Source organism: Bactrocera neohumeralis, chromosome 5 (genome assembly GCF_024586455.1).
Source record: "Bactrocera neohumeralis isolate Rockhampton chromosome 5, APGP_CSIRO_Bneo_wtdbg2-racon-allhic-juicebox.fasta_v2, whole genome shotgun sequence".
Taxonomy (NCBI): domain Eukaryota; kingdom Metazoa; phylum Arthropoda; class Insecta; order Diptera; family Tephritidae; genus Bactrocera; species Bactrocera neohumeralis.
This window is the reverse complement of record NC_065922.1, coordinates 66,531,856-66,559,731: the sequence shown is the minus strand read 5'-3', so window position 1 is coordinate 66,559,731 and position 27,876 is coordinate 66,531,856. Positions and strand designations below refer to the sequence as shown.

Here is a 27,876-nt window from a genome sequence, read left to right as displayed (position 1 = left end):
TTAGTTTTGCGGGGATACCATATTCAGATATAGCGGCATAAAGGCAGCTTTGAAATCGACTAAGAGGTGGTGTGTGTCGATTCTCGTTTCACGGGTCTTTTTCAAGGTTTGACGCATGGTGAATATCTGGTCAGTTGCAGATTTTCCAGGCCTGAAGACGCAATAATAAGGTCCATTCAGTTTGTTGACGGTGGGCTTTAATCTTTCCACTGTATGCTCGTTAGAACCTTATATACGATATCGCGAGGCTTATCCCACGGTAGTTGGCGCAGATTGTGGTTTTTCCTTTTTGTAAGCGAATCTCACGATATCTAAGGAAAAAATTCAAAGTTTTTTGCCCACACAGTCAGATCAGCGTAAAAGGAACGGATGCGAATTTATAAATATCCAAGCATTACCAACAAATTCTTCAAAATTAGTTTAAGAAAGAGCTATTCAGATGATGAACCGACTGCCTTTTTCCTTGTGAAGCGTCTTACTTAAGGTAGTTATTGAATGTAGAGTTGAATTCACCGTAAATATACCGACAATATACTTTTCAATTTTCAACCGTTTTTCCTACAGGGTATGTATTTACTTTTGAAATTATACTTGCGGCTGTACATTTGTGCTTAATTTGTATGACAAATGCATTGAATTGCTTACTTAATATTCATTAGAAAGTTGTAAAACGAACAAAACATTATTTAAGAAGCCTAGATAATAGAATTAGATTTCATATGCCGCTCTTTGAGCGACAAATCTTTGACTAGATTAAATCTTAAATTAAATGAGAAAATCGAATACGAATTTCTAAACCTTTTACTAAGAAGAATGGTTGGTTGATGGGTAGCGTTTCAACTTGTGTTAAGCAGAACGCATGAGAGCCTCATTATGAATTTGTACGACTTGGGACCTCAAAAGACATGCTATGATTGTTCCAGTGCGGTGTTCTGGCTTGTATATCATACATTTATTCAGCTGCGTCTTACGACAATGAGGCGACCATGTTTGAGCTGCGTGTTTAATGAGAAACCAGCTGATGTACAATGCCAACGACATTTATTTGTCCTTACCCCAGATACTGTCGTCCAGCAATTTGAGGATCTTCTGGCGCCTTTGTACTTTAGTAATGATCGCCGTGGTATGCGCTGTGAAAGTGTACAGGCTATTCAACGTAACTCCCAAAATTGTGAGGTCGTTCATTGTCGGGATTTTAACGTCATCGACAAAAATATTGAGGTCTAGTCTGTACTTCTTTGTCCAAATGGTGAACAGGGTCGCTGGGAATTAAGAAGTACAGAGTTTTAGGCTCCTTGCAGTGAAGAAGAAAGAAAGATTCCGGAGATCCCGGAGGCGTTCACTTCTTTTTGGACCGGAAGAATTGATTGGCAGAATGCAAATACAATGGGGATATCTAAGGACGCTTCAATCCGAGCCGAGCGCATTTTCCCATTTACGAAACACGCGAATTTCCGCTCCTGTCAGCTTTAAGGGTCCACTCTGTGCCTACCCTAAGAGCCATCTGGATGATGTTAAATTTGTTAGTCAGATTAAATGTTTAAAGGTAGTAAAAAAGCTTAACAAGCAAGTTTTAGTACCATATAATGAGATAAAAGATAGTTACAACAAATACAAAGCAGAATATCATGATTAGTAGCCTTTGAAGAAAATAAATATTTCAGTAAGGCTATTTATCGGAAGAATGTTACAGCGGATATTGCTTGACAATAAACATTATAACTTTGAATTTTTCAAAATTTTCAGAACTATCAATATTTTTTTACACTAAACACAATTATATGTTTGTTTGTATAATGAAAGAGTAACATACCTGGCTTGTGGCGTACGTGCATTGTAATAATTACATTGATATTTAATTGCGATAGTAAATAATATTTGTTTTTATATGTAGAAACACTTGTATTCACATTGAGTGCGTCGCACGCGTGATTTACACTTACAAATGTACAAGCACATGTAAATTAATAAGCTGATAAGCCAAAATCAATGCGTGATGAGCATGTCCAATAACACCCATAATAGCCACCCACCAAAAGTCACGCGTCATAAAGCAGCCACCGGAGTTATTGTCAAATTTACAAACGTCAAAGTAGCGATAAGCACGGAAGCAGCTGACGAGTGCGAAATTCAAATTTGTATAAGCAAGTAATAAAATACAAGCAAACGCGTGTTAGACTGGAAAAGGTCAGACAAATCATAAAATAAAACAACAATAAATGTAACAAGTGTATGAAAATTGCGCCGTTAAAATATAGTGCGTACTGATGTTTCATTTTATTGAAGCGGCAAACGTGCCTTGTAAAACGTCGTCCGAACATAACTTTCCGAAAATACTTTTCTTCTAATATATGTACATATGTACATACATATATTTATTATTTACAAGTGACTAAAGTAATATGTGAGCAATGATAAAGCAACACTCACACCTGCTAACAATTTAGAAAAACACAAGAAGCCACAAGTGAGTTGTTGTTAAACCGGCCTCAAGCGTTTGGGAGCAGCAGAACACAGCAATGTAGAAATACATATGTATGTCCAAAAAGCAACAAAAAAACTATTTGTTATTATACCGGCTCCAAGCATTAGGAAGCAGCATAACGTATACAAACTGCCCACAATAGTGGCAGAAGCGGAATTCAGAAAAGAGCGGTAGTGATAACAAAACAAGTAGCAAACAAATAAAAGCATATAGCAAATATAATAATGCAAACAAAAAAGAGATATGCAACGGAAAATACATATCAACAAAATAAGCGGAACATGCCATCATATCAGCAACTGTTCTCACACATTCGTTTAGCTGAGTGATAGACATTTGTTTACCACAAAACAAAAGTCGGAAAGCCAACTCCAAAAAAACTAATCTCCTGCTTTTTTTATTATTGTTCGTACCTTTCGAATTTGTAAACATACGATTCATCAGCCATTGAGCTGAAAGCAGACGGGCTACGTGCCTGGTTTGGAGGTCAACTAGTCGGTAATAATAAGACGCAGTCCGAAGCTTATCAGTAGCATGGGAGCAATCTTTGCTGCAGAGAATGAACTTATAAATAGCAAATAGTAAAATCCTCTTTTATGTTCTTGTTTTTAAATATTTAGCGAAAATATGTTTAATCTAAAGATTTGCTATCGATAGATTTAAATGGCCGTTTAATTATGAGAACTAAATTGAAAAAATGGTAATTAACTAACATATGTACATATGTGGACTGAGATCATGACAGACGAATATACAATTAAAATCTTTCGTTCTTCGGTTAGCTAAACAATGCGAAAAGATTCTAACTTTTGGCTGATACCATAGCACTATTTATGAACTTTCTTCTGGGCTGATACTTAACTGGAATTGCGGTAAAAAGCTTCTGAACGCTACAACGACAGTCGCGTCTACGTAACCGGAAACCCGTATTCATATCCAGTAAATAACTGTCAACTCGGCTAGATTCCCCAAATAATTTATGATTGAAGTTTCTGCCGCTTTCATGAATAAACATCAAACAAACAAACCTGGAGAATTTTAATAAAATAAATAATAAAGCTCAGATTATTGTTGTCCAACTGCTTCAATTACAAAAGTTTATAAACTGCTCCTGCCTCAAGCCTAGCACAAAATGTGGTTGTACACACTATCTAAGAAGAGCTCCCGCAGGATTAGATTTTTGATGTTTGCCACCGATAAAATGAATCTATATGACATGAAGTGTACATGCTTTAGGTTAAGGGACCGGAAACCATCTTTTCAGGCATCTAAGAGCATAAAGAGAATGATCTTGATTACGTCGACGATATTGCGCTCTTTATCGACCAGACTACCGAGGAAATAGACATTAGGCATGCACGGCACGCTATTAACATATTAATTTACTATATCCCAGTGAATGGCGTCCTTGGAGTCAAATCTCAAGAATTAATAGAAGAAAAGTTCGAGTTACCTGGCAAATACAGAGTTATCCTTGCACAATTTCGTTTTGGATACTGTAGCAGATTGAACTCCTACATACTTGTCCAGCATCGACCCCTACTTTCCTAAATTCCGGTTTTGCTGGCACTTTATGATCTTCTTCTTCTTAATTGGCGTAGACACCGCTTACGCGATTATAGCCGAGTTAACAACAGCGCGCCAGTCGTTTCTTCTTTTCGCTACGTGGCGCCAATTGGATATTCCAAGCGAAGCCAGGTCCTTCTCCACAAGTGGAGGGAGGTCTTCCTATTCCTTTGCTTCCCCCGGCGGGTACTGCGTCGAATACTTTCCGAGCTGGAGTGTTTTCGTCCATCCGGACAACATGACCTAGCCAGCGTAGCCGCTGTCTTTTAATTCGCTGAACTATGTCGATGTCGTCGTATATCTCGTACAGCTCATCGTTCCATCGAATGCGATATTCGCCGTGGCCAACGCGCAAAGGACCATAAATCTTTCGCAGAACTTTTCTCTCGAAAACTCGCAACGTCGACGCATCCGTTGTTGACATCGTCCAAGCCTCTGCACCATATAGCAGGACGGGAATTGTGAGTGACTTATAGAGTTTGGTTTTTGTTTGTCGAGAGAGAACTTTGCTTCTCAATTGCCTACTCAGTCCGAAGTACACCTGTTGGCAAGAAGCACTTTATGATAAGAGGGCATAATAGACTAAAGAGCAAAGTCCGTACTTGTATTTTCAATTAATTAATAAATTTATGTACTATCGCCTTTTGTTATTAAATGCGCAAACTATTAGTTTGATTTTCTCTTTCTGGCAACACTAGCACTGTTGTTATCACCTGCCCAAACAGCTGTTTATTTGTTTATGAATCAATAGTTATTTTGAAGTGAATTTTTCATTCTGAAATATTTGTATTAAAAATTTTTTCGTGCTTAAAAGATATTTGCTGTTTTATTTTTAAATTGGTAGTTTTCTAAATAAATATGTATTAAAAATGGATTTCTCTTTGGACGCAAGCACAGATGAAGATTTTTTCGGGTCGCTGAAACGGTAAATTAACTCAATACTACGGCCAAATAATAACCATTGCTTTGTTTTAGACAAAACACGAATTTGGAGAACCTTTTTGGGCTCGAAGCGCAGCACAATGCGGGTAAAGAAGAGCAAGACTCGCTCAAGTACCAACCTGTTAAGCAAACTTCAGTTAATTTAAATGAGAAAAAAGTTATTTCAAGTCCTAGCACAATGGTGCAAGCTTGGCAAACTATTTTAGCAAAGGTAGCGCACGCTTATAAAGAAGGCGTTGCTGTTGGCAAAGTAGGTGTGGCATTATTGAAAAGTATTGAAAACGAATACAGAATTATCATCTATAAGGCCAAATTGAATGTACTTACCACATGCTCATTACGAAATGAAACGGTACAAATTCACCGCCACAATAACTATTTACAATTTTACGACGATGATTTATGCTGCTGGAGTGTTTATTTTGACGCCAGTGCTAATACCGAAGAATTTGTAGCTAAATTGATTGAACTTAATATAAAAATAGGAGAAGAAGTTAATAAAGAAGGCAAGGAGTTTATTCCAGAAACTGATACAGAACTAACAAACAAAGAAGATGTACTCACAAATAACCAAATATTTTTAAAGAGCGTAGAAAAGCCGCCTATTGCCCCTGCGAAGCCTACAAAGACAACGCTAATAACACGCATGGCCAAAATGGGTCAGCAATTGCCGAAAATGGAACTTCCTTCACATGTTCAAAGCAGTGCCGAAGTCACCGACTCGTCAGACACGGAGACTATAAGCACACCAATAACAACACCACGTCACTTACAGAATTCAACACCACGCAGCAGTAACAGAGCGCTGTCTACGACGCAAGCAATACCAATTAACCAAATAAATCCTTATGCTATTTCCAATATAAATTCCAGTTTTGATTCGCAGTTCATGCAAATGATGCTCTCGGAAAATCGTACGCAAGGCTCAGAGCTGCGTATGAATATCAGCAGGTTGGAGGGTAAAGTTGAGAAGGTACTTGACAAAATCGATTTATTGCATACTAGTTCCAGTCACAAACTAAATAAAGAAGATGAAATATTGACATTGGAGGAAAAAGTGTTGGAACTTAAGAAGGAGAACAGAAAATTACGACAAACAATTGAAGAGAAGAACGAAAATTTGCCGGAAGCAACTTGTCAACAAATTTTGCGTATGTACAGTGCCGAATTGGAGCAAGTAAACCTGGCCAATTTCGACAGTCTAGAAAGACTTGTAGGTGATCTGCTTAAACAACGGGCTGCGTTGCACGAGAAATTAGAAAAGTGGGAAAAAGAACTAACGGAGAAAAATTTACAGTTGAAAACGCATCAAATACGTCTAAATGATGATCAAGATATGTTAGCAAATACCATTGCAAATAAACACCAGCTCGAGGAGGAGCTCAAAACCACGCAACAACGGCTCGTCGAGTGTGAAAGTAGCGAAAGCGATTTGCGGCAACAGCTGATCAAAAGCAAGAATGAAATCCTTGCACAACAACAGTTGGTCGAGGAGTGTAAACAAAGGGAAACAGAGGCCAACAACACGCTGCTTGAACTGCAAACGCAAAATGCAGATTTGCAGAAAAAATTAGAGGAAAAAGAAAAAATGCAGTTGGAGAGTCAGCGCAGCAATTCGAATATCGCTTTACGATGTGAAAATGAGCTAAGCGTTGAACAGCAAATCGAGACAGTATTAAAAAAGACAATGAACAATTTATATGCGAGCTTAGCTGCAAAACTAGAGACAATTGTTCCAATGCAAAAGCATGCGGTAATAGCGGTAGTTGGCAAAACTATACGCGAGGAAACGCTCAGAGCAATGGACGAGTTGGAAGAATAGCTTTGGATATCTTGAATTGTGTGCGTGTCACTATGACAATGTGTTGATAGCATATAATCAGATGATTTGTAAATTAACTTTAAATATGTATTAATAAAGTATAAACATTTATTATACGAAGAGATGTGAGTTAGCACAAATGATAACTTCTTGCCATTTTCAACTTTGCAAACGTGCTTTAGAGATTAGCTTCTCGAATTGCTTCGAAAAAAAACAAAAAAATATTTTTGTGGCTTTATTATTTTATATGTATATACGTATATTTGTTCTGTTTTCGGTCATTTCTATGAACAACTCATTGATTAACTATATTATAAACTGAATGTTCCATTTTCCTGCTTCCTCTCTAGTATTTACACGTTAAGGCTTTACAGAGGATCAACAATCAATGATATACATGTGCAGTATGCTGTTTTGTAATGAAATTAAGCTATTATGACTTTCACTGAGAAATATAATTTAACTAATCATACATATAATTATTCGTATTTATGTATGGATGAGTATACGTACATATGTATGAGCATTATTCGTATACAGTCCACTTTAGTCAAAAAAAAAAGATTACTAGTCATATTTTTAAATAAACCTCAATGTAATATTTAACTATTACTAGTAGTGGGCAGTGGTAGCTCTATTAGCTAAATTTAAGTATAGTTACAACGTGTGTGAGATTATGCTTAAATTAGCATAGTAATACATCCATATATAAAGTTCACTTTTCAAATTATTAAACGGAATTCAACTTTAAAAACTATATAGATAAGCTAGTATGTACTTTATATGTATTTGTAAACCGCCGGCTCCACTTATGTATACCAGCTAAAGCAACTAATTGCAATCTCACTTTAAACACAACCATTTTTAATCGGAGCTTGTTTCGTCCTCTTCACTGCTGGAAGGTCGTGCTGAAGCTCGATGTCGTTTGCGCTTCACACGCGTTTTCTTGGGACGCATAGCTTGTGATTCGGCTTTGCGTTTGTACTTGCCTTGTTTCTTCTTCTTGCGGCCGTACTCATCATCACTGCTTGTCGGTGACTCCTCATTGTCACTTGAATCCGACTCAGTTTCTGACTCTTCGCTGCTGGAATCTGAACTGCTACTAGTATCACTGCTGTCACTCGATGATGAGCTTTCTTTGTGTTTTTTATGTTTCTTACTTTTTCCGCTTTTCTTGCTCTTTTTGCGTTTCTTCGAGGAAGTTGATTTTTTAGATTTCTTTGATTTAGATTTTTTATGTTTTTTCTCATTTTTTGCTTTCAGCAGTTCAGCTTCCTTTTCTTTTAATTCTTTCATACGTAGTTCAGTCAATGGTGTGAGATAATCCAGTTCAGAATCCGAGCTGGTGCTTGAAACATCAAGTACAATTTCTTTATTTGGATCAACCTGAAAATGTACATAAATTAGTTTTATATATAAAACAACTTACTTTATATGTATATAATACTTTCAAAAAGTTGCGGCATTGATAAGTCAGATGTCCTGCATATCCACATTTTTTGCAGGCTGCCCGTATAGTCTCTTTGTTGGGATTAGTCAGTGGGAAGCTCATTTTGTTTCGGTGGTCAGTTGTTATTAATTGTTCCAATTGCTACTGTATTGCTTCGGAGTCGAGAAGATTTTGTTGCGGCTTAAAACCTTTTTATTTTGACAATTTTCCGCATAACCTTAATTTACTTGCCAAGTAAACAACAAATTTTCGCACCGCACAATAAAAAAAAGAAAACAAAGTCATGAGTAAAATCAATCGGTTTTGCATTAATAGTAATCGTTGCAGCTTAACAGCTCTGGATTTAATAGATAACAAATAATAATCACATTTTTTCTATTTCTCCGCTATTCGTTTCCTTTGTAGACTCATGTAATAACACTGTTAAGAAATATATTTTTTATTTTTTTGAATATGTGTATAGCTGATTTTTTGTTAAAAATATCAAATAGAAATAATATCGAGAAGGACTTTCTAAATTAATCGGTTTGTACATATGGTTTTATTTTCGTTTTGCAACACTAACACTTTCCTTACGGGTGACAGCACACAACAAACGTCATCAAGTTTTGCAGTGAAAGAAAAGTGCATTGGTGTAAAATTGTTGAAATTACTTTGATTTTAATAAAGTATCCACTTTAAAATTGTATTAAACTGTTTAAAAGTGTATAGGAGAACAAATGTTACGATACGTGACAGTTAGTTGAATAAAAACATAATTTTTCTTAAGGTTTTGCTATAGTTTCACACCTACACCCTACTCTAACAGATTGACACAACGTAAGCGCACAGACAACTACACGCAGTAAACTGTGAACAAAGCAAAATCATTGATATATCTAAACTTTTGCAGTATTCTTTCGCATAATTTTACAACGCCGTAGCGCTGTGAATGATTTCTTCCGCCTCGCCAGTTGGTCTGTTTGGAAGCGCTTACAACAGCCGAAGTAGCAGCAGTAGTAGTAACAGCACTATGCAGCAACAATCCAGCGCCTCCGGCAGTAGCCCCTTTGCCGCATATTCCTCTTCATCGACAAGTCCGCAAATGGGACTTGATGTTGAGTTTGGAGCGGATCCAGCGAGTGGTGCGTTCTTTCAATCCGAAGGACGCAAACATGACGATCTTAAGCAAATGCTGGATAGCAATAAAGATGGACTTAAACTTGAAGCTATGAAACGTATTATTGGCATGATAGCGCGTGGGCGTGATGCCAGTGATTTATTTCCGGCAGTAGTGAAAAATGTTGTTTCCAAAAATATTGAGGTGAAAAAACTAGTATATGTTTATCTAGTGCGCTATGCCGAGGAGCAACAGGATTTAGCACTTTTGTCTATATCAACATTCCAACGTGCATTGAAAGATCCAAACCAGTTAATACGTGCATCAGCTTTGCGTGTGTTATCGTCAATACGTGTAAGCATGATTGTGCCCATTGTTATGCTAGCTATACGTGACAGTGCTATGGATATGAGCCCATATGTGCGTAAGACCGCAGCACATGCTATACCCAAGTTATACTCGTTGGATGCAGAACAAAAAGAAGAACTAGTGACAGTTATTGAGAAGTTACTCTCAGATCGCACAACACTTGTCGTTGGTTCTGCTGTGATGGCTTTCGATGAGGTGAGAACTACTTTGAAATGTTTTGCAACTTGAATTTGTCAAATTCTTTAATTTTTACGAGCTTCAAAGTATTTTATTTGTCTTTTTCATATTATATGAATTTCTTTTATTTGCTATTTTATTATTTGTATTTTTATTTAATGAAACTGAATTATTTTATAATGTATTTTGATACACCCTGTGTTTTTGTGTTAGGTTTGTCCGGAGCGTGTTGACCTCATACACAAAAACTACCGCAAACTGTGTAATCTGCTCGTCGATGTAGATGAATGGGGTCAGGTGATCATAATCAATATGCTAACGCGCTATGCCCGTACGCAATTCGTCGATCCCAATGCAGATGAAGTCGCCGAAGATGAACTGAAACAGAAAGAAGATGGTAGCGAAAATTTCTATGAAGAAACTTCTAGTGGCGATTCCTCCGACGATAGTAGTAAGGAAAAACGTGAGAAAAACACACGAAAATCAAAGTCCGAGACGTCAAAGCAACGGACATACTCATCATCTTCATCGTATCATGTAGACTTGGACCACCGTCTACTCTTGCGTCAAACCAAACCGCTACTACAATCGCGTAATGCTTCAGTTGTTATGGCTGTTGCGCAATTATATCACCACCTAGCGCCACGCAACGAAGTACAACTAATTGCGAAAGCATTAATACGTTTGCTACGTTCACATAAGGAAGTGCAGAGTGTGGTGTTGACCTGCATTGCCTCCATGTCGACAAAGCGCAAAGCGATTTTTGAGCCACACATTAAATCGTTCTTTGTGCGCACTAGCGATCCAACGCACATTAAGTTGCTCAAATTGGATATATTAACCAACTTGGCATCGGCGTCGACGATTGCGCTTATTTTGCGCGAATTCCAAACATACATTTCCAGTAATGATCGTTCATTCGTAGCGGCCACAATACAAGCGATCGGACGCTGTGCAGCGTCCATAAAGGAAGTGACTGAAACCTGTCTCAGTGGTTTAGTGCATTTGCTCTCCAACCGCGATGGTGAGTGTGTATATCAAAATTAAAAAAAAAAAACATATTTTAATTGTTTTTACTATTTATCTAACCTATAGAGCACGTTGTCGCGGAGAGTGTTGTTGTTATTAAGAACTTGCTGCAATCCAAATCTGCGGAGCACTATGAAATTATCTCGCAGATGGCAAAATTGATTGATTACATCACTATACCAGCAGCGCGTGCCTCTATATTATGGCTCATTGGAGAATATAATGAGAAAGTGCCGAAGATCGCGCCCGATGTGCTGCGCAAAATGGCCAAAACATTTGTGGATGAAGTGAGTGAACTTAAGATGCAAAATATCAACTTACAGTAATTTTTCCCGTTTTATTTTTCAGGAGGATGTTGTTAAACTACAAATTCTCAATCTCGGCGTGAAACTCTTTCTCACCAATCCAGAGCAAACGTCGCTACTCAGCCAATATGTTTTCACTTTGGCGCGTTACGATGCCAACTACGATGTGCGCGATCGCGCACGTTTCCTACGCCAATTTATTTTCCCAGCCAATGGCCGTACAACCGTACTCTCCGAAAATGCGCGTAAGATCTTTCTCTCTTCGAAACCAAAGCCGGCGCTAGAGAGTAAATACTGTGAACGTGATCACTTCCAACTTGGTTCGCTCTCACACTATCTGAATATGCGCGCTACTGGCTACAAAGACCTGCCAACATTTCCTACTGAAGCGCCCGATACCTCGGTGCGTAATATTGAGGGTTACATGCTGGAAAGTAGCGCAGGCGCTGCAAACGCCACTAGCAACGCTGCAAGTACCAGCGCCACACGTACGCCACAGAAGCAGAGCAGCAAAAATGCACATACAAGTAATGATAAGAGTTTCTTCTCCGAATCAGAGAAATCTTCCGCCTACTCAGAGTCGGGTTCGAGTAGCAGTAGCTCCTCGTCGTCAACGTCAAGTGATGGCGAATCATCCGAATCAGAAACGGAGCACGTGAATGACGTGGCTGCTGTTAAAACTAAAAAGCCGTCAAAAGCTTCGGACACCAAGTCGTCAACCGCAACCGTGCTGGTAAACACGTCATCGAGCAATGGCAACAACAATGCGCACTTGAATGACAACAATAACGGTGGCAACCAGAGCGAAGGCACTTCGGACAGCGAGTCTTCTTCGTATGGCTCCTCTGAAAGCAGCAGCGGCAGCGATACAAACACAGAAGATGGCTCCGAGAGCAGCGAATCGGAGACTGAGAGCGAGAAGCAACGCAAGTTCCAGCGTGTCAAAGAGAAAGCCAAGGAAACAAAGGCAAAAGAAAAGGCCAAAACAGCGGAAGAGCCAGCAGCTGCAGCGGCGCCAGCTAAAAGCAATCTGGACTTGTTGTTGGATTTGGATGACATACCGCCCGTTGGGCCCGTTATGACACCCTCACTTGGCGGCTTCCTAACACCTGGTAAATTTCTACGTCACAGACTAAAGATATGGCTCTTCTAATTTTTTTCCGCTTTGCAGGTACACCACTGGGTGGCGCCGTTGGTTTGTTGCCCGTTAGCGCTGCTAATCGCATCGAGTTGGTCGGTCCCTCACACATCGAATTTAAGCATCGCGAATTGTTGAATAAACTCTCCGGTCATGGTTTGCAAGTGAGCTATCGCTTCACACGCTCACCGCATCTATACTCCGCCGCTATGGTTTCAATAGAATTACAATTTATCAATCTAACCAACGATGAGATAACCAACATACATCTGAGTCAGCAGACCTTGCCACATGGCATGCAACTGAATGAATTTGCGCCCTTGCAATGCCTGCAGCCGCAACAAATGGGCACCAGCGTGCTCGGCATAGACTTCAATGACTCGACACATGCTGTCGAACTGGAAATCAGCACCAGCGCGGGCAAGTCACGCGTCACACTCAAGCCGCCGGTGGGCGAGTTGGTGCGTTCGGTGCAAATTGGCGAAGCATACTTCAAGGAGGAGCGCACCAAATTGCGCGGCATGAACGAACATCAAAGTCGCTTGCAGCTGCAGCGGGAGGCGGTTGATTTGACCGCACTGAAGCAACGCATTTTCGAATGTATCAATGTGGCGCAGCTGGCGTCAAGCGACAGCAAGGATGTACTCTACTTTGTGGGACAAACTATGAATTCTAAAAGCCTGGTACTGATTACTTTGGACTGGCAGGCGGCAGAGGGCGCGCATTTGACGTTGGTGGTGAATTGTGAAAAAATGGTGATCGGTTCGATGGTCTTGAACGAGTTGCGTAATGCACTCAGCTTGGCTTTTCAATGCTAGACATCGCGTTAAATCGCATTGAAGCTTAAAAGCTGAATTTGAAGTTATTTTTATATACAAACATACATATATTTTAAGCAAAAGTTGAATGAACAAATTTATTGAATAACAGTACATGAACTACATTTATGACAAGCAAAATATGCGTTAAAAGCGTATTATTAAAGTTGCCAGATTAGCAAGAGTAATGCTAAAGGGTTTTTGGCTTAAAATTATCAACGAAATTGCTGAGCAAAGTGCATAATTAATTAATCAAAAAAGACAAAAAAAAAAAAAAAATAATTAAAAATGTGGCTTTTGGCATAATAAAATTAAAAAAATTTATATTTGCGTTTCAAAAATCTGAAACTTCGAATAAAACGCAACTGTTTAATAGCGAAGCATACAAAATATTGAAATTATAGTTATTAGCTTGTTGTTTATAAGGCAAAAAATGAACTGAAGTTACAAAACTTGATCTGTATTGCAGCATTGTTTTTGTAAATCACTGTCATCTATTCAATATAAAAGTATCAACTATTTTTTAATCACTTATTTGCTTTTTTCATTATTATCATTAGTTTACAACTGGAAAAAGGTAGTACCAGGGTGATCCTATAATGCCGGGATTGCTGTTGAGTAACGGTACTTGTATTAGTATAGTTTCGGGCCTGCATATGCGAACAGTTCCAGTCGAATTCATTGCTGTTTTCGATTTGCTAGTAGTACTTGAAGAGTTCCGAATCGAACAAACAACTGGTATAAAGCAAAAAATGGCATACACAGAGTTAGAATAACTCAAAATATACACTTGTAAATTCATTTTTATTTTCCTTAACATTTTATACGTTTCTTCTCTTTTAAAATACTTTAAATTCATTTTATACCAGTTTATTACCAAGTGAAAAAAAATGTTTTGCAACCAAAAAAATAATAGTAATAAATTTAAAAATTGCATACTGAAGTGAACTATTAAATCAGTAAAATATGCAAAGCGTGGAATTCTCTAAAATGTATAATTTTAATAAAATCCAAAATTTCCAAATATGTATATATAATGTTTATATTCGGTATAAACAACCTACGGAGAATGTGTTATACCAGTTTAATTCATTAGCAGATATGCAGAGATAATTAAATATTTTTGGTTTTTAACAGTAAAAATATTTTGTTATGCTAAAAGCTTAGTTGTACAACTAGTCGAAAAGACGGCTACCGAAATCTACAGTTATAAAATTATTAAAACAGCAAAAAATAAGTTAAAATTAATGTTTTAAATAAACATTTATATTTACTTTACCGAATTTTAAATAGTTTAAACATTAAAGGATTTCAGTGTTTTATACCAATTTAATTTACTGCCGTTTATGCAATATGGCTTACTAGTTAAAAAACTGGTCGAAAAATTGCACACAGTATAGCTAAAAAGAAAATAAAGAAATAATGTAAAAAAAGTTGAATTTTTCATATTACTATTTCATTTAAATTTTCATTAAGAAATTTTTGTTTTGTATTTGGTGTGTATAAAATATTTATTTATTTTTTTCAATTTAATTAAATTTTTTTTATTTAAATTTTTTTGTACTTGATTTAATTTGATTTTTAATTTTTAATTTAATTTTTTTTTTTCAATTTACTAATTTTTTTTCAATTTATTATTTTTTTTCAATTTATTAATTTTTTTTTTTTATTAATTTTTTTTCAATTTATTAATTTTTTTTTCAATTTATTAATTTTTTTTTTAATTTAATCTATTTTTAATTTTATTTTTTTTCGTTTTGGATTTATTTTATTTTTTAATTTGATTTTTTTTCAATTTATTTATTTTATTCAATTGATTTGATTTTTTTTTTTAATATTTTCGTCAATTTATTTAATTTTTTGTTTTAATATTTTCGTCAATTTATTTAATTTTTTTTTTTAATATTTCTTCAATTTATTTAATTTTTTTTAATATTTTCGTCAATTTATTTAATTTTTTTTTTAATATTCTCGTCAATTTATTTAGTTTTTTTCAATTAATATACATATTTACATATTTTTTCTATTTATTTTATTTTTTTATTGTTTTTTACTTATTTTTATATTTTGTTTAAGTAAGTTATTTATTTTCAGTTTTACCCGTTTTTATTTTCCGTTCAATATTTTTTTTATTAATTAACTAACTAAGCGAAAAAAGAAAATGAAAAATCTTAATCAAAAGAACATCTTATTAAAAATATTTAAACAACTTTTTAGCTTAGAAAAAAAAAAAAAATTTTAATAAAAAAAGAAACAAATTGGAAAACTAAAACATTATTGAAATATAATAAACAAATAAAAGTTATAAATCAAATTGAAAATATGTTTTATTTTTCAAATTTGTTTTTTTTTTGATTATAATTTTTATTTTCTTAGAATTTGTTTTTATTTTATTTAATTTTTATTTTATTTTTATTTTATTTTTATTTTATTTTATTTTATTTTATTTTATTTTATTTTATTTCTTTTTATTTTATTTCTTTTTATTTTATTTTATTTTTTCAGTTGAATCGTTTTAAGTTTTTTGTTACGTTTTTATTTAATTTTAATCAACTTTTTGTCATATATTTTTCTCTTACTTTTTTGTAGTTTTCAAATTTATTTAGATTATTAAAATTTTTTTTGTAAAATTAAAAATATTTATAAACAGCTCTTTATTGCTTAAAGCAGTTATTTAAACTAAACTTGACGTCCAACAAAAAGAAAATGATAGCAACTTAACCTCGAGCAAAGTACGGCAGATAAAAGTATTTGCCCAAATTCTGTGCCACAAGTATGTTAATAACTATGTATGTATATTGTCTAAACTTTACAAACTGGTCTAAAATTAATTGTATATGCAACCGTGCACAAAATGCATAAATTAAGAAAGATTTTGTAATTAAACTATGTGAGTTGTTGTTGTAAATCTATTGCCTTCATGTACTATGTCTACTTTCTACTGTGTAAAGTGTAAAAATAATTATACATAACCTACACTAATTACATAACTATATGCGCATAAGCAAGCTAAGAAAAAATATAAGTAAATTTTAACTTGTGAGGCCTTCTCTTGCTCTATAAAAACAATAAATGCTTTTTCGAGGAATTTTGCTTTTCAACTGCTAAGAAAAATATAGCGTGGAGAAAACTTGTATAGTTCTCCCTTAACAACACCTAAAAGTATGCTAATTTTTAGCTACAACTTTTTCGTCTACAAAGTATATAAAAATAATTGAATAAAAACTAATTAATGTATAAACTAAATGCCGAAGTTAAAACTTGCTTAAAAATAAACATAAGAACTGTCAAATGAAGGAATAAATATAACGTAATTTAAATCTAGTGTTGTTAAACTGTGCAAAAATAACTGCAAACATATTTTCTTTTGCCAAATTTACGCTGTGGTTACTTTAGGTAGGCATACTTCTGGAATTTTTTTTTAATAAATTATATTAGACTGCTATCTTAAAATTGTATGTATGCATTAATAAAATAAAAACAATAATTTGTTAAACAAAAATAAGATTTTTTTAAATTCTTGCTCTTAAAACAACAAATTAAACGGAATATGAAGCCTTTATAGGACCGAGAAATGCAGATTTCTTTGTACGAGTACAGAGGTCCTGATCTTCTTACCTATACTTCTAGCATTCGATTGATTTAAAAAATAAAACGCATCCTTACTTCGTAATCAGTAGAACTTAATTTCAGAATCTCATAAGACCAGTAATTGTTATTACAACTACAAAAAATTGCTCGACAAGCTGTACTGATTTTGATATGGAGGAGGGTGAGGTGAAAACATTTAGGCACTTTCTCCTCTTCTGTCTAGCCTTTGTAAGATTGAGAATGAAACACCTCGTTAATCCTACCTTCGGCGAACCAGAAGGCATAGCCGAAACTGACATTAGCAGTCTCAACAAATTTACGACAAGCTCACAGCTGTTTTTCTTATATGGCAACTCAGAGGGGAGCCTTTTTTCTCAGGCTCATTGAGATCAAAGATCAACATAATTATGAATGGTGTTTAAGCATTGTTGTTAACTCGGCTATAATCGCGTAAGCGGTGTCTACGCCAATTAAGAAGAAGAAGAAGTTTAAGCAAAATTTGTAAGAGTAATCGGAATCATATCGCTCGCTCGATAAGTCAATGTAAGCAAATTCAGAGCCTGAATTTGTAAATTCTAAGGAAAACGTCCGAACTCCGGTGTTCGTAGTATCAAATTAAAAAAAAAAAAATGGTTATTCCGTAACCGCAATGAAACTAAAATAAATAAAACGATAGTAAATCTTATCTTACGCTTAAATTTTAAATAAAATAATAATAATAAAATATGTTTCCCCAATGGGGATGCACTGCGACTTCTTGTTGGCTCCCACTCTCCTCGTTTAAAAGTATTGTCTGAAAATTCCCCGCGACGTTTCTTATCAGCAGCGTTGAGACAGCTCAGAGATGAAGTGCCTTTGTGCATACATATTTATTTACTGTTACATACATATAAACATACAAAAATTCACACCTAGTTTAAACTTGGCAAAAACATATCTCTTTCTCCTCACGTCACCAAGCAATCATCAAAAAGAGCTGCGGTGCTTTTTGCTTTACTCACTGCCTCAACTCATCCGTATATATAAAGCTCGTAATTTGTTCCATCAAATCATTCAAAGTTTCAACATTCGATCAATCAGCACCCAATTAATTTCAAAATGTTTGGCAAAAGCTTTTTTGGTATTCTAATCCTGGCTGTCATTGCTTTGGTATCGCAACTGGCGCATGCCGAGCCGTTACCCTTCGTCGACAGGAGTCATGGCAATGGTGGCAGCGGCAGTCGCCGTCCCCCAGTACGCGTACCCGGCACTCCACCATTCAATCCAAACGATCGCACTTACGGCAAATGATGGGAGCACTAGGACGAAGCATGGTTTAAGGACTTAAATAAGGGCTTAAACGCGTGTTGACAAGCAGTTTGTGAATGATGATCATGTACACAAATATATATTTGTGAAACAATAAAAAAATAATAAATTAATTTATAAGATATGTAAGTTTTATTTATAGAAAGTTTGTAAAATTTAATCTTGGTAGTCTTTATACCATTAGTAGCTCTTTTTTAGAGCTTTTAAACCTATAAGTATAGAGTAACTTAAAGTTATCGGGAAGACGTAAAGCTTTGAGAGCTTCCTATCCTCCGAATAGTTTTAAATAGCAGGATTTCATATTCATCATATGTAATTTGAATGCCGATCTCTAAGATACATATGCCTGTGAAGTGTGCCATTAACTCGCGCGGTTAAGTAAAATTCAGAATCAAATCTACAGTGATTCTGCATTAGATTTTGGCAGGAAAATGTATCTTCTTTTAAGAAACTTTTTCACAAAACCCTTTAATACTCAAGACTCAGCTTTAGTTTTTGTGGCGTTTAGCCTAATTGGTACAAAGAATAAGAAATCTGCATCCATCTTGTCAAGCGGTCCTTTAAAGGGTTCATTTTGAAAGAAGTCGGATCATCAGAAAATATGTATGTATGTAAAAAATTAAAAAGTAGGTAGATGGCAAAAAAGTGAAAGGCGCCATAGCACTCTCAAGGCAACTGAGGTTCGTTCTGAAGGTCAAGGCAACATTTAGTTAGTGAAGTTACTAATTGATTCCCTGTTAATGAAGTATGTAGAAATATATGTATAGTATGTTAAGAAATAATCTGCATCTGCAGAGGTTATATTCTCGAAAATTATATTAGCATATATTGCTTGGGAGCAATACTGTCGTTGGGGAGGGATGTTCTAGAGGGACAAAAAATTGTGGTACCATCCGAAGTGATAATTGTGTCTTTTCATCAGCCAACTGTTAAGTCCGGCCGACCCATTGATGTGGCTAAACAATGCTATCTGTGATGTAGTTGAAGATTACACCAATTGAGGTGGGACCAGTTTCCTTTATGATAAAGTTATTGTTCTGGTGCTTGTGTATGCTCTTGACTGTACAAGAACGCAAGCAGCCCCTTCCTACGGCTGAATGGTTGGAACGGACGTGCATTCCTCAACTCGGCATAGCTATACAAAATTATTTCGATTTTTATGAGACTACAATAAGAATAAGGAAATTTGTACAGATTTATATAGAATTTAGTATTTTGCACAAATTTTTATATTTATAAAAATTACAAAAAAATCATTGATCTTAATGTCGAATAATTCTTGTGTTAAATTTATAGTTTCCGTAAGTAAATCCTAGCTTTGTTATTATTATTTAATATAAATATATGGATATAGAAACAATATCAAACATTAAAATGTATTATATTTTTATTTTTACTTTTTCAGTAGTAAAAAAATCGTCATAAATTTTTTTATTCTATAGAATAAACAAATAGCCCCACTGCATATTGACAACATAAATCCCTCCATGAAGAGAAATCCATGGTAAATAGTTATCATTTAACTGCTCCTGTCGTGATATGGCAACACTGCGTATGACATCAGTTTGACAATTGGCACACACACAACAAATAAATAAAATAGTCATAAATGCACTTCTTGGTAAAACCAAATTTTCTTCACTACGAAAATCGGTACAAAATCACGCCTACTAGCTGCTAACATATGGAATTATTGAGGAAAAAACTATAGCGATTAGATAAAGTTGATAACCATAAAAAGTGCAGTCAAAAATTGCGTCTGTTTGTGGTGTATGAAGGGCCAGTTGCTTGCGTGGAGCAACAAAAATAGAGCCAAACAAAAAAGTGTACTAATATAGAAAGTACATCATTTCTAATCGCTAACGTCGCACCATAAAAGAGTAGTGATGAGTAATAGCGGCAGCGGTCGCGCTAATGGTAGTGGACGTCGACAGGTTGATTGGAATCGTTTCGGTTTAGATGATGACGGACCTGGCGACGTGGTTGTAGCAAATTTTCGGCAACGAGGTAATTCCGGTGGCTTTGTTGATTTGGGTAATGAATATACATACGCTGCTGGTGGACACCAAGCCTCTGGACGCAACGAGATATTTGCCGATGAGCAGGGCGACAAACCATGGTAATTGCTGTGCAATAAAATATATTGGTTTGATAACGCTTATAATATATTATTTTTGTATTTTAGGTGGCGTTCGAATTTTTTTATCTCACAACCAGTGCTATTCGGCACTTGGGATGGCGTCTTCACCTCCTGCCTTATAAATGTATTCGGTGTGATTGTATTTTTGCGTTCTGGTTGGATTGTAGCACAAGCGGGCATAATTAATGCAGTGCTAATTATATTTTGCACTGTAGTCATAGCGTTAGTTTCCGTGCTATCTGCCGTGGGCATTTGTGAGCGCTGTCGTGTAGAAAGCGGTGGTGTGTATTTTCTTGTAGCTCACACATTGGGCTCACGTTTTGGCGGCTCACTTGGTTTGCTATACTGTTTCGGACAAGCGGTGGGTTGCGCTTTAAATGTTATGGGTTTTGGCGAGAGTATGGCGGGACTGGTTGGACTGGAGGGCAACAAATGGGCGATACGTGGCTTCGCTACCGCCGCTGTGCTACTTCTGGGCTGCATCAATGTGGCCGGCGTGAAGTGGGTTATAAAGCTGCAGTTCATTTTACTAATGATATTGCTGGTTTCAGCTTTAGATTTTATGGTTGGCAGTTTCATAGGCTTCGATCCAGGTGTGTAAAAATATATACTATATATATGGTAGAAATTTTTTATATTTCAATTTTTTTTTGTACAGATAATGGTTTTGAAGGCTGGGGCAGCAGTAATTTCTGGGAAAATTTAATGCCGAAATATGAGGATGGCTACTCATGGTTCCGCGTGTTTGGCGTATTCTTTCCAACTGTGACGGGTGTGCTTTCCGGTATTAACATGAGCGGTGACTTGCGCGCTCCTTCCACCGACATACCAAATGGCACTTTGGCGGCTTTTGGCACGTCGTAAGTTCAACAGAATATTTATTTTTTATTACATTTAAACATTACTTGTTTTTTACTTTAGCACCTTCCTTTATTTGGTGTTCGTGCTATTTCTGGGTGCCACCTGCACACACTCCACTTTGCTCACCAATTATATGATCTCCGTGAAAGTATCAGCGGTGCCGTTGCTGTTACTGGCTGGCATATATGTATCCAGTATGTCATCGTGTTTGGGCGCTATGTACGGCACGCCGCGTGTTTTGCAAAGTATAGCTAATGAGAGCGTTATACCTGGCATCGATGTACTCGGCAAAGGTGTAAGTATGATAGATATTAATTTTGGTGATAGATTAACCTTAACCTCAATTTTTCGGTTACAAACTTTAGCGCGGTCCCAATAAAGTGCCGCTCTATGCCATGGGCGTTGTTGCTGTGGTTACGGTCTCTTTCATCATAGTTGGTGATATTAATTTCCTTGCACCCATCGTGACTATGCCCTTCTTATTGACCTACGCTTGCATTGACTACTCTTACTTTGCTTTGGCGCAAACGTTCGACATACAAGAACAACGCGAGGAACGTTTTCGCATACAGGCGTCTAGTCCATCTTATGAGACGCGCCGTTATGGCACTGCGCAATCACCCGGCGGCGATAGCAACGATTTGGATTTGCTATTTCCCGATCGCGTGCGTCATAAAAACTTGCAACAAACACCACAAAATTCACCACATCATGTGCCTTCAAATGTCGCCTCAACTGCTGCTGCAGCTGCTATGGCGACGGCTAATCAAGAGACTGAACGCAATCATATCCAACAACAGCAATATGGTAGCGATGCCAATGGCGCTGCTTTCGTGATGGCTACAACAGCACAAACGTGCAGGAAGGTGGCGCGACGGAACAACCGGCGGATGATGAGGAGCCAATTGCGCCCATACGCTTGCCCATACACTCCAAGACGAAGAACTGGTATTCGCCTTTCTGCAATCGCTGGGCGTCGCTGCTGGGGGTGAGTGTGCTGCCTAGCGTATATGCTTGCAATTTTATTACTAGAAATCTTATTTGTTTACATTTTTATTGCAGACGTTTATGAAACTGCTCGTTATGCTGTTGGTCAATTGGTATTATGCGCTCACATGCTTCGTTGTTGTGTTCATTGTGTGGTTTTATGTGGGCACTGCTAATCCTGCCGTGAAACCAGGCCTAACGGCAGAATTCAATTTCTTCGCGTGGCTAAAAAGCGTCATATTCAGATGTTTTGGGTGAGTGTGTTGTAACATGCATGCTAAGTAATTAACAGATAAGCGAGAAAATGCGCAAAAAACATTGTTGTGGTTAGATAAGTTAGTCATGTGACATTTACAGCTATTAACTGTGTACACATAAATATTTGTAACGAAATTTTTTTAAGCGAACGGTTTTAGACACGGTAATTAAAATATTTGAATAGCTTTGTGCAAATAATGTAAAAAGGTTGTCATTTTTTTTAAATTTTTATAAAAAAAAATCGTTACATCAAGAAGCAATGCAAGTGAGGTGGTTTGACAATTTTTGCTGTTAAAACAAATTTGGGGAGATTTGTTATCGGTTTGAAAATTAACGAAAGATTTATATTAATGATATTATTGAATAGTGTTGCCACATTTTTGAAAAAATAAAATTACACTAATTTCACTATAAATTAATAACATCAATATTTTTGCCAAAAATTTAATCGAAAAAATTAATATTATATGTATGATATTATTGAACAGTGTTGCCACGTTTTAGAAAAATTTATTAAAAAATATATTGCATTATAAATTAATTACACCAATACTTTACCAAATTCTAATTCAAATTTTTTCCCTTCTATCTTTTAGCAAGCGCATGCACGAGTACGAGCAGGTTGTGGTGACGCCCACCTGTCCAGGCGTCGACTTCTCGCGCACACAATTGAATGAGGATAATGCTGATTTCTCGCAACGCAGTCGCTACCATCACTCCGCTGTGGTGGAAGGTCATCTCATCGATGACGTATGAATCAAATAATAAAGCAATGGCGCGTACAATAATATTTTCGTAAAATACAACAACAAAAAAAAAAACAAAAACAAGCACTAAAACAATAACACGCACTAAGATACCCTCCAAAATGGTAACAACAATTGGACTAAGTAACCGAATATGTATTTTTGAAGCAATATTTTCCACCAAATGACAAAAAATTATAAGTATAACAATAACAACACAAGCATTCCCTAAAAAAATCGGTAGAAAATAAAAAGTAAATAAGTCACCTCAGCACGCAAAACCAAATAATCAAATCTAAATGCACTTCACTCAGCACTTCAACTCCGTTAACGGTTTATTGCATTTAAAATTCATGCACAAATTTGGTTCCAACAGCACTCGTCATATTCATAGTATCAACGTGTATGAGTATGCATAATACTGACAACTTTAGTGCGCTGTGTTAGTGCTAGTGTAAAAATTTTATTTATTTTTTATTAAATTAAGCAAATTATGCGCCTTTGTTAATATAAAAGTTAAATATTTTCATCAGTGCATTTAGAAGCATGCAAATTTCTCTGTTATAAAACTAAGTTAAGCGCAGCTTTTTACTATATAACAAATGACTGTTGTTTAATTTATGTAAGAGATGCTTAAAAGTGTTGTATTTAGTAAATTTTATAAGTGTGATTAGTTATGTAACGATTGAAATTCGTATGTATGTTTCCTTGCGTTGCATTTAAAAGCCTAAGCAGAATTTAATGCGTTCGAAAGGAAGCATATGTGATAATGAGATAATAAGAAATGCAACAAAAAGTTTAACAAGTGCAAAGTTAAAATTAAAAATTGCAAAAATACTTAAAAATTAAAAAAAAATTAAAAAAAAAAAAAAATAGTTGCAAAATGAAAATTAACGCGTTAAAAAGCTCAGCATAATCAAAAAGCGGAAATGCAGGCATAACAAAAGTGCAAAAGTGCAAAATAAAATTATGTTTTCAAAAAATTTAAAAAATATATATACAATATTACTTTCGTTTTACTTAATTTTTATGACTTTAACGAAGCATTGCTTACACTCTAACTATACTTTAGCTATATTTATAAATATCAATCTTGTTTTCTATTGTTTATATAAAAAAAAAATATACATATAATAAAAAAAATAAAAAATTATAATAAAAAGAACACAATTATAAAAAATTATATAAAAAAAAAGAAAATACAACTAAATATAAAATGTTGCAAATAAACATAGTTACTCATGTACCAATTTGCATTTTGCGCAAATGTATATATGTATGTATAAGTTGAAATGTAAGAAACAAAAAATGTACTACTTTCCACACGCCTTAAACTTTACTATCTGTACTAGTATATACATTTCATATTTAGATATTCTATAACTCTTCTTAAATTTTTGCTAGCTTAAACTGCAGCTAAAAATATATAAATAAAATTAAAAAAAAAATAACAACTTTGTATGTCGTGTATTTATTGAATTTTTATGGATTTACAACACATACAAAAACAAATTAAAAATGAAAGAAAAAAATATAAAACAAAAAAAACTTAAGTCAAAACAAAAAATTGTATTAAAAATATTAACTACAAATGAAAAAATATAAATCTACTTTAACATAATATAAAAATCAATAATTAAAAAAAAATTAAACTAAATAATAAAATGGCATGAAAGTAAAACCAAACAAAACCATAAATAAGTATTAATTAGTAAATGAAATAAAATAGAAAATACAAAAAAATAAAAAATAATAAAATAATGAAATATTAAAAATAGAGTGAGAAAAAAATTTAATTTAAATAAAAATAAAATAAAAAATATGAAATTAAAAAAAATAAATTAGTAATAATAAAAGACATAAAATAAATTTATGATTCAAAATATTAAAAATAAATCATAAATTTATTTTATGTCTTTTATTATTACTAATTTATTTTTTTTAATTTCATATTTTTTATTTTATTTTTATTTAAATTAAATTTCAATATACATATATAAACAAAAATTATAAAATCAAATTAAAAATAATAAACACACGTAAATATTATAAAGAAAAAATGGAGAAAAAAATAAAAAATTATATTAGTTATATGAGTTGGAAAAAAATTAAAGTAACTAAAAAATAAATAAAATTATTAATAAAAATAAGAAGAAAAATAAAAATATATAAAATATTAAGTTAAAAAATATATATAAAATAAAATTAATTGAGAAAAATTAAACTAATTGAAAAATATATAAAAAAATAAAATTAAAAAAATAAGTTAATTAAGAAGTGAACGTATAAAATTAAATTTAAATAAAAAACAAGAAATAAAACGAAAAGCAATACGTTAAAAAAGAAATCAAATGGTAAAATTGAACAAAATAAAAAACTATAAATAAATACACAAAATATAATAAAACAAAATAAATTAATATAAACAAATTGCATTAAATTAAAGTCTGATATGGAATGAAATAGGTAAATAAAATTAAAATTCAATAAAAATAATTAACTCCAATAAATTAATATAAAAATAAAATAAAAAAATGAAGACATAAAACTAAATAAAGACAGAAAAAAATAGAAAACATAAAAAAAAATAATAAATGAAAAAATTAAAAAAAGAACGAATATAATAAAACTATACGAAATAAAATAAAAGTGAGAGAAAAATTAATTAAATTTAATTTATTTTTCGTCTTATTATTTTATTTATTATTATTTTATTAATTTTTAATAAGCAAGAAAAAAAATTAAATTAATTCAATAAAAATGAAATAAAAACCGAATAACACAACAACAAAAAAGAAAATAAAAACGAAGAATATATTTAATTGAATAAAAACCAAAAACGATATGAAATATGAAAGTAAAATAAAATAAAAATGTAAAAATAAAACAAAAATAAGAAGAAAGTAAAAATAAATAACTGAAATAAAATAAAATATTTACTGAAAATTTTAAAAGAGATGAATTAGTTAAAAGTTGAAGACAAAAAATTATAAAATGTGCACTAAAAACTTAAAGTAAAAATTAACATTAAAAAGGAAGAAAATGAACACAAAAAATTAAATAAAAATAAAAAATTGCACGAAAAAATTAGAGAAAAAAATATAACTGTTAATTAATAAGCAGATATTAAAACAAAGAAAAAAGAAATAATAAGTACACAAAAAAACATAAAAAAATGAAATTGTTGAAAAGACTAAAATGAAATGAAATAAAAAACTAAATTCAAAACAAAAATAAAAATAAATATTTAAAACAAATAAAATAAAATGCTCAAATCTAAATATAGAATAAAAAAATTAACTAAAAAGTGAGGATTTAAATACAAGAAAGTAATAAAATAAAACTTCAAACTAAAAAAATATAATACAAAAAATAAAAATTTAAATTTCAAATAGAAAGACGTAAAAATAAAAATTAAATAAAAATCCAATTAATTAAATAAAAAGTATATACATGATTAAAATTGTAATAAGAAAAATGTAAGAAATATAAAAACAAATTCATATATTTTGTTTTATATTTTAAATTTGTATATTTTGTTATCATGCTTATATGTGCATACATTTAATTTAATTAATGTTTTTAGTTTTTATTCATTTTTTATATATATAAAATAATAATTAAGAAATGAAGTCAAAATAAAAGTTTAATAAAATAAATTTATAATACAAAATAAAGACAATAAAGTCACGTAAATAGTTATAAAAAAAAATAATAAAAAATATAAAATTTACATAAAATGAAATTGATTGCAAAAAAAAAAAAATAGTTAAGAAATAAATAAAACTAGTTAAAAAAATAAATCAAATTAATAAAAACTAAAGTAAAATTAAAAAAATTAAAATAAAAAACGAAAAACAAAAAACAAAAATTATAAAATCAAATTAAAAGTAATAAACACACGTAAGTAATTATAAAAAAAAAAAATAAATGAAAAATAAAATAAAAATTATATAAAGTAAAACTATTGCAAAAAGGAATTAAATTATTTAAAAAATAAATCAAATTAATTAAAAAAAATTATGCAAGAAAGTAATGAAATAAAATGGATAATATCAAACATAAGAAAAAACAAAACACAAAAGAACGTAAAAATAAAAATTAAATAAAAAAATCAAATTAATTAAATAAAAATTATATACATAAGTAAAATTATAATGAAAAAAGTTTAAAAATGCAAAAACAAAATATATAATAATAATAGTACTAATTAAAAAAACGAAGTAAAAATAAAAGATAAATAAAATTAATATATGCTTAAAAATAAATTGTTTACAATACATACAAATAAAAATTTTAAAATCAAGTTAAAAACAATAAACACACGTAAATAAAAAAAAAATAAAATAAAAAACTAAATTAATAAAAAATATAAAAATTACATAAAATGAAATTAATTGCAAAAAAAAAATTTAATTAGAAAATAAATAAAACTATTAAAAAATTAAAGATAAAAAAAATTAATATATGCTTAAAAATAAATTGTTTAAAATACATACAAATAAAAATTTTAAAATCAAGTTAAAAACAATAAACACACGTAAATAAAAAAAAAATAAAATAAAAAATTAAATTAATAAAAAATATAAAAATTACATAAAATGAAATTAATTACAAAAAAAAATAATTAATTTAATTAGAAAATAAATAAAACTAATTAAAAAATAAATAAGGTTAATAAAAAAAAGAAGTAAAATTAAATTAAATAAATTAAAAATATATATCAAATTAATAAAAACGAAAGTAAAATTAAAATTAAAAATATGAAAATAAAAATAAAAAACG

The 27,876-nt window shown here is 32.7% G+C and overlaps 4 protein-coding genes and 1 long non-coding RNA gene across 5 annotated transcripts; 3 read left to right on the top strand and 2 right to left on the bottom strand.

The window, feature by feature from the left end:
- Window positions 1-535: 535 nt before the first annotated feature.
- On the bottom strand, window positions 536-2,335 carry LOC126760490 (uncharacterized). The gene is made up of 3 exons (XR_007667203.1): window positions 1,814-2,335; window positions 1,056-1,504; window positions 536-995 (listed from the first exon to the last, which is right to left on the bottom strand). It is a non-coding gene; the product is annotated as an uncharacterized LOC126760490 (long non-coding RNA).
- A 2,442-nt stretch (window positions 2,336-4,777) lies between these two features.
- On the top strand, window positions 4,778-6,935 carry LOC126760469 (myosin-J heavy chain). Its single transcript, XM_050476114.1, has 2 exons — window positions 4,778-4,976; window positions 5,027-6,935. Exons 1-2 carry the CDS (start codon window positions 4,921-4,923, stop codon window positions 6,813-6,815), a joined length of 1,845 nt encoding a protein of 614 aa, XP_050332071.1. The 5' UTR covers window positions 4,778-4,920; the 3' UTR covers window positions 6,816-6,935.
- Window positions 6,936-7,037: 102 nt separating this feature from the next.
- LOC126760483 (protein SREK1IP1) lies at window positions 7,038-8,547 on the bottom strand. The gene is made up of 2 exons (XM_050476141.1): window positions 8,263-8,547; window positions 7,038-8,201 (listed from the first exon to the last, which is right to left on the bottom strand). The coding sequence occupies exons 1-2, from the start codon at window positions 8,365-8,367 to the stop codon at window positions 7,680-7,682; spliced, it is 627 nt and encodes a 208-aa protein (XP_050332098.1). The 5' UTR covers window positions 8,368-8,547; the 3' UTR covers window positions 7,038-7,679.
- Window positions 8,548-8,857: 310 nt separating this feature from the next.
- On the top strand, window positions 8,858-13,734 carry LOC126760458 (AP-3 complex subunit beta-2). Its single transcript, XM_050476102.1, has 6 exons — window positions 8,858-9,084; window positions 9,158-9,928; window positions 10,124-10,934; window positions 11,006-11,226; window positions 11,288-12,356; window positions 12,416-13,734. Exons 2-6 carry the CDS (start codon window positions 9,197-9,199, stop codon window positions 13,198-13,200), a joined length of 3,618 nt encoding a protein of 1,205 aa, XP_050332059.1. The 5' UTR covers window positions 8,858-9,084; window positions 9,158-9,196; the 3' UTR covers window positions 13,201-13,734.
- Window positions 13,735-19,657: 5,923 nt separating this feature from the next.
- Window positions 19,658-23,926, top strand: LOC126760467 (solute carrier family 12 member 8). Its single transcript, XM_050476112.1, is given in 8 exon segments — window positions 19,658-20,218; window positions 20,285-20,832; window positions 20,898-21,099; window positions 21,161-21,395; window positions 21,466-21,931; window positions 21,934-22,088; window positions 22,163-22,341; window positions 22,942-23,926. Coding segments are annotated over 8 exon segments (2,178 nt in total). The 5' UTR covers window positions 19,658-19,985; the 3' UTR covers window positions 23,102-23,926.
- The last annotated feature ends 3,950 nt before the right edge of the window (window positions 23,927-27,876 follow it).

What these genes read in the sequence shown, in the direction of transcription:
- LOC126760469 (XM_050476114.1), top strand. Translation starts at nt 4,921, where the DNA reads ATGGATTTCTCTTTGGACGCAAGCACAGATGAAGATTTTTTCGGGTCG. An exon ending in TTTTTCGGGTCGCTGAAACG is followed by an intron (nt 4,977 to 5,026) that starts GTAAATTAACTC and finishes GCTTTGTTTTAG; the next exon opens with ACAAAACACGAATTTGGAGA.
- LOC126760483 (XM_050476141.1), bottom strand. Translation starts at nt 8,367, where the DNA reads ATGAGCTTCCCACTGACTAATCCCAACAAAGAGACTATACGGGCAGCC. An exon ending in AATGCCGCAACTTTTTGAAA is followed by an intron (nt 8,202 to 8,262) that starts GTATTATATACA and finishes GTACATTTTCAG; the next exon opens with GTTGATCCAAATAAAGAAAT.
- LOC126760458 (XM_050476102.1), top strand. Translation starts at nt 9,197, where the DNA reads ATGATTTCTTCCGCCTCGCCAGTTGGTCTGTTTGGAAGCGCTTACAAC. An exon ending in CTGTGATGGCTTTCGATGAG is followed by an intron (nt 9,929 to 10,123) that starts GTGAGAACTACT and finishes TTTTTGTGTTAG; the next exon opens with GTTTGTCCGGAGCGTGTTGA. An exon ending in CCAAAACATTTGTGGATGAA is followed by an intron (nt 11,227 to 11,287) that starts GTGAGTGAACTT and finishes TTTATTTTTCAG; the next exon opens with GAGGATGTTGTTAAACTACA.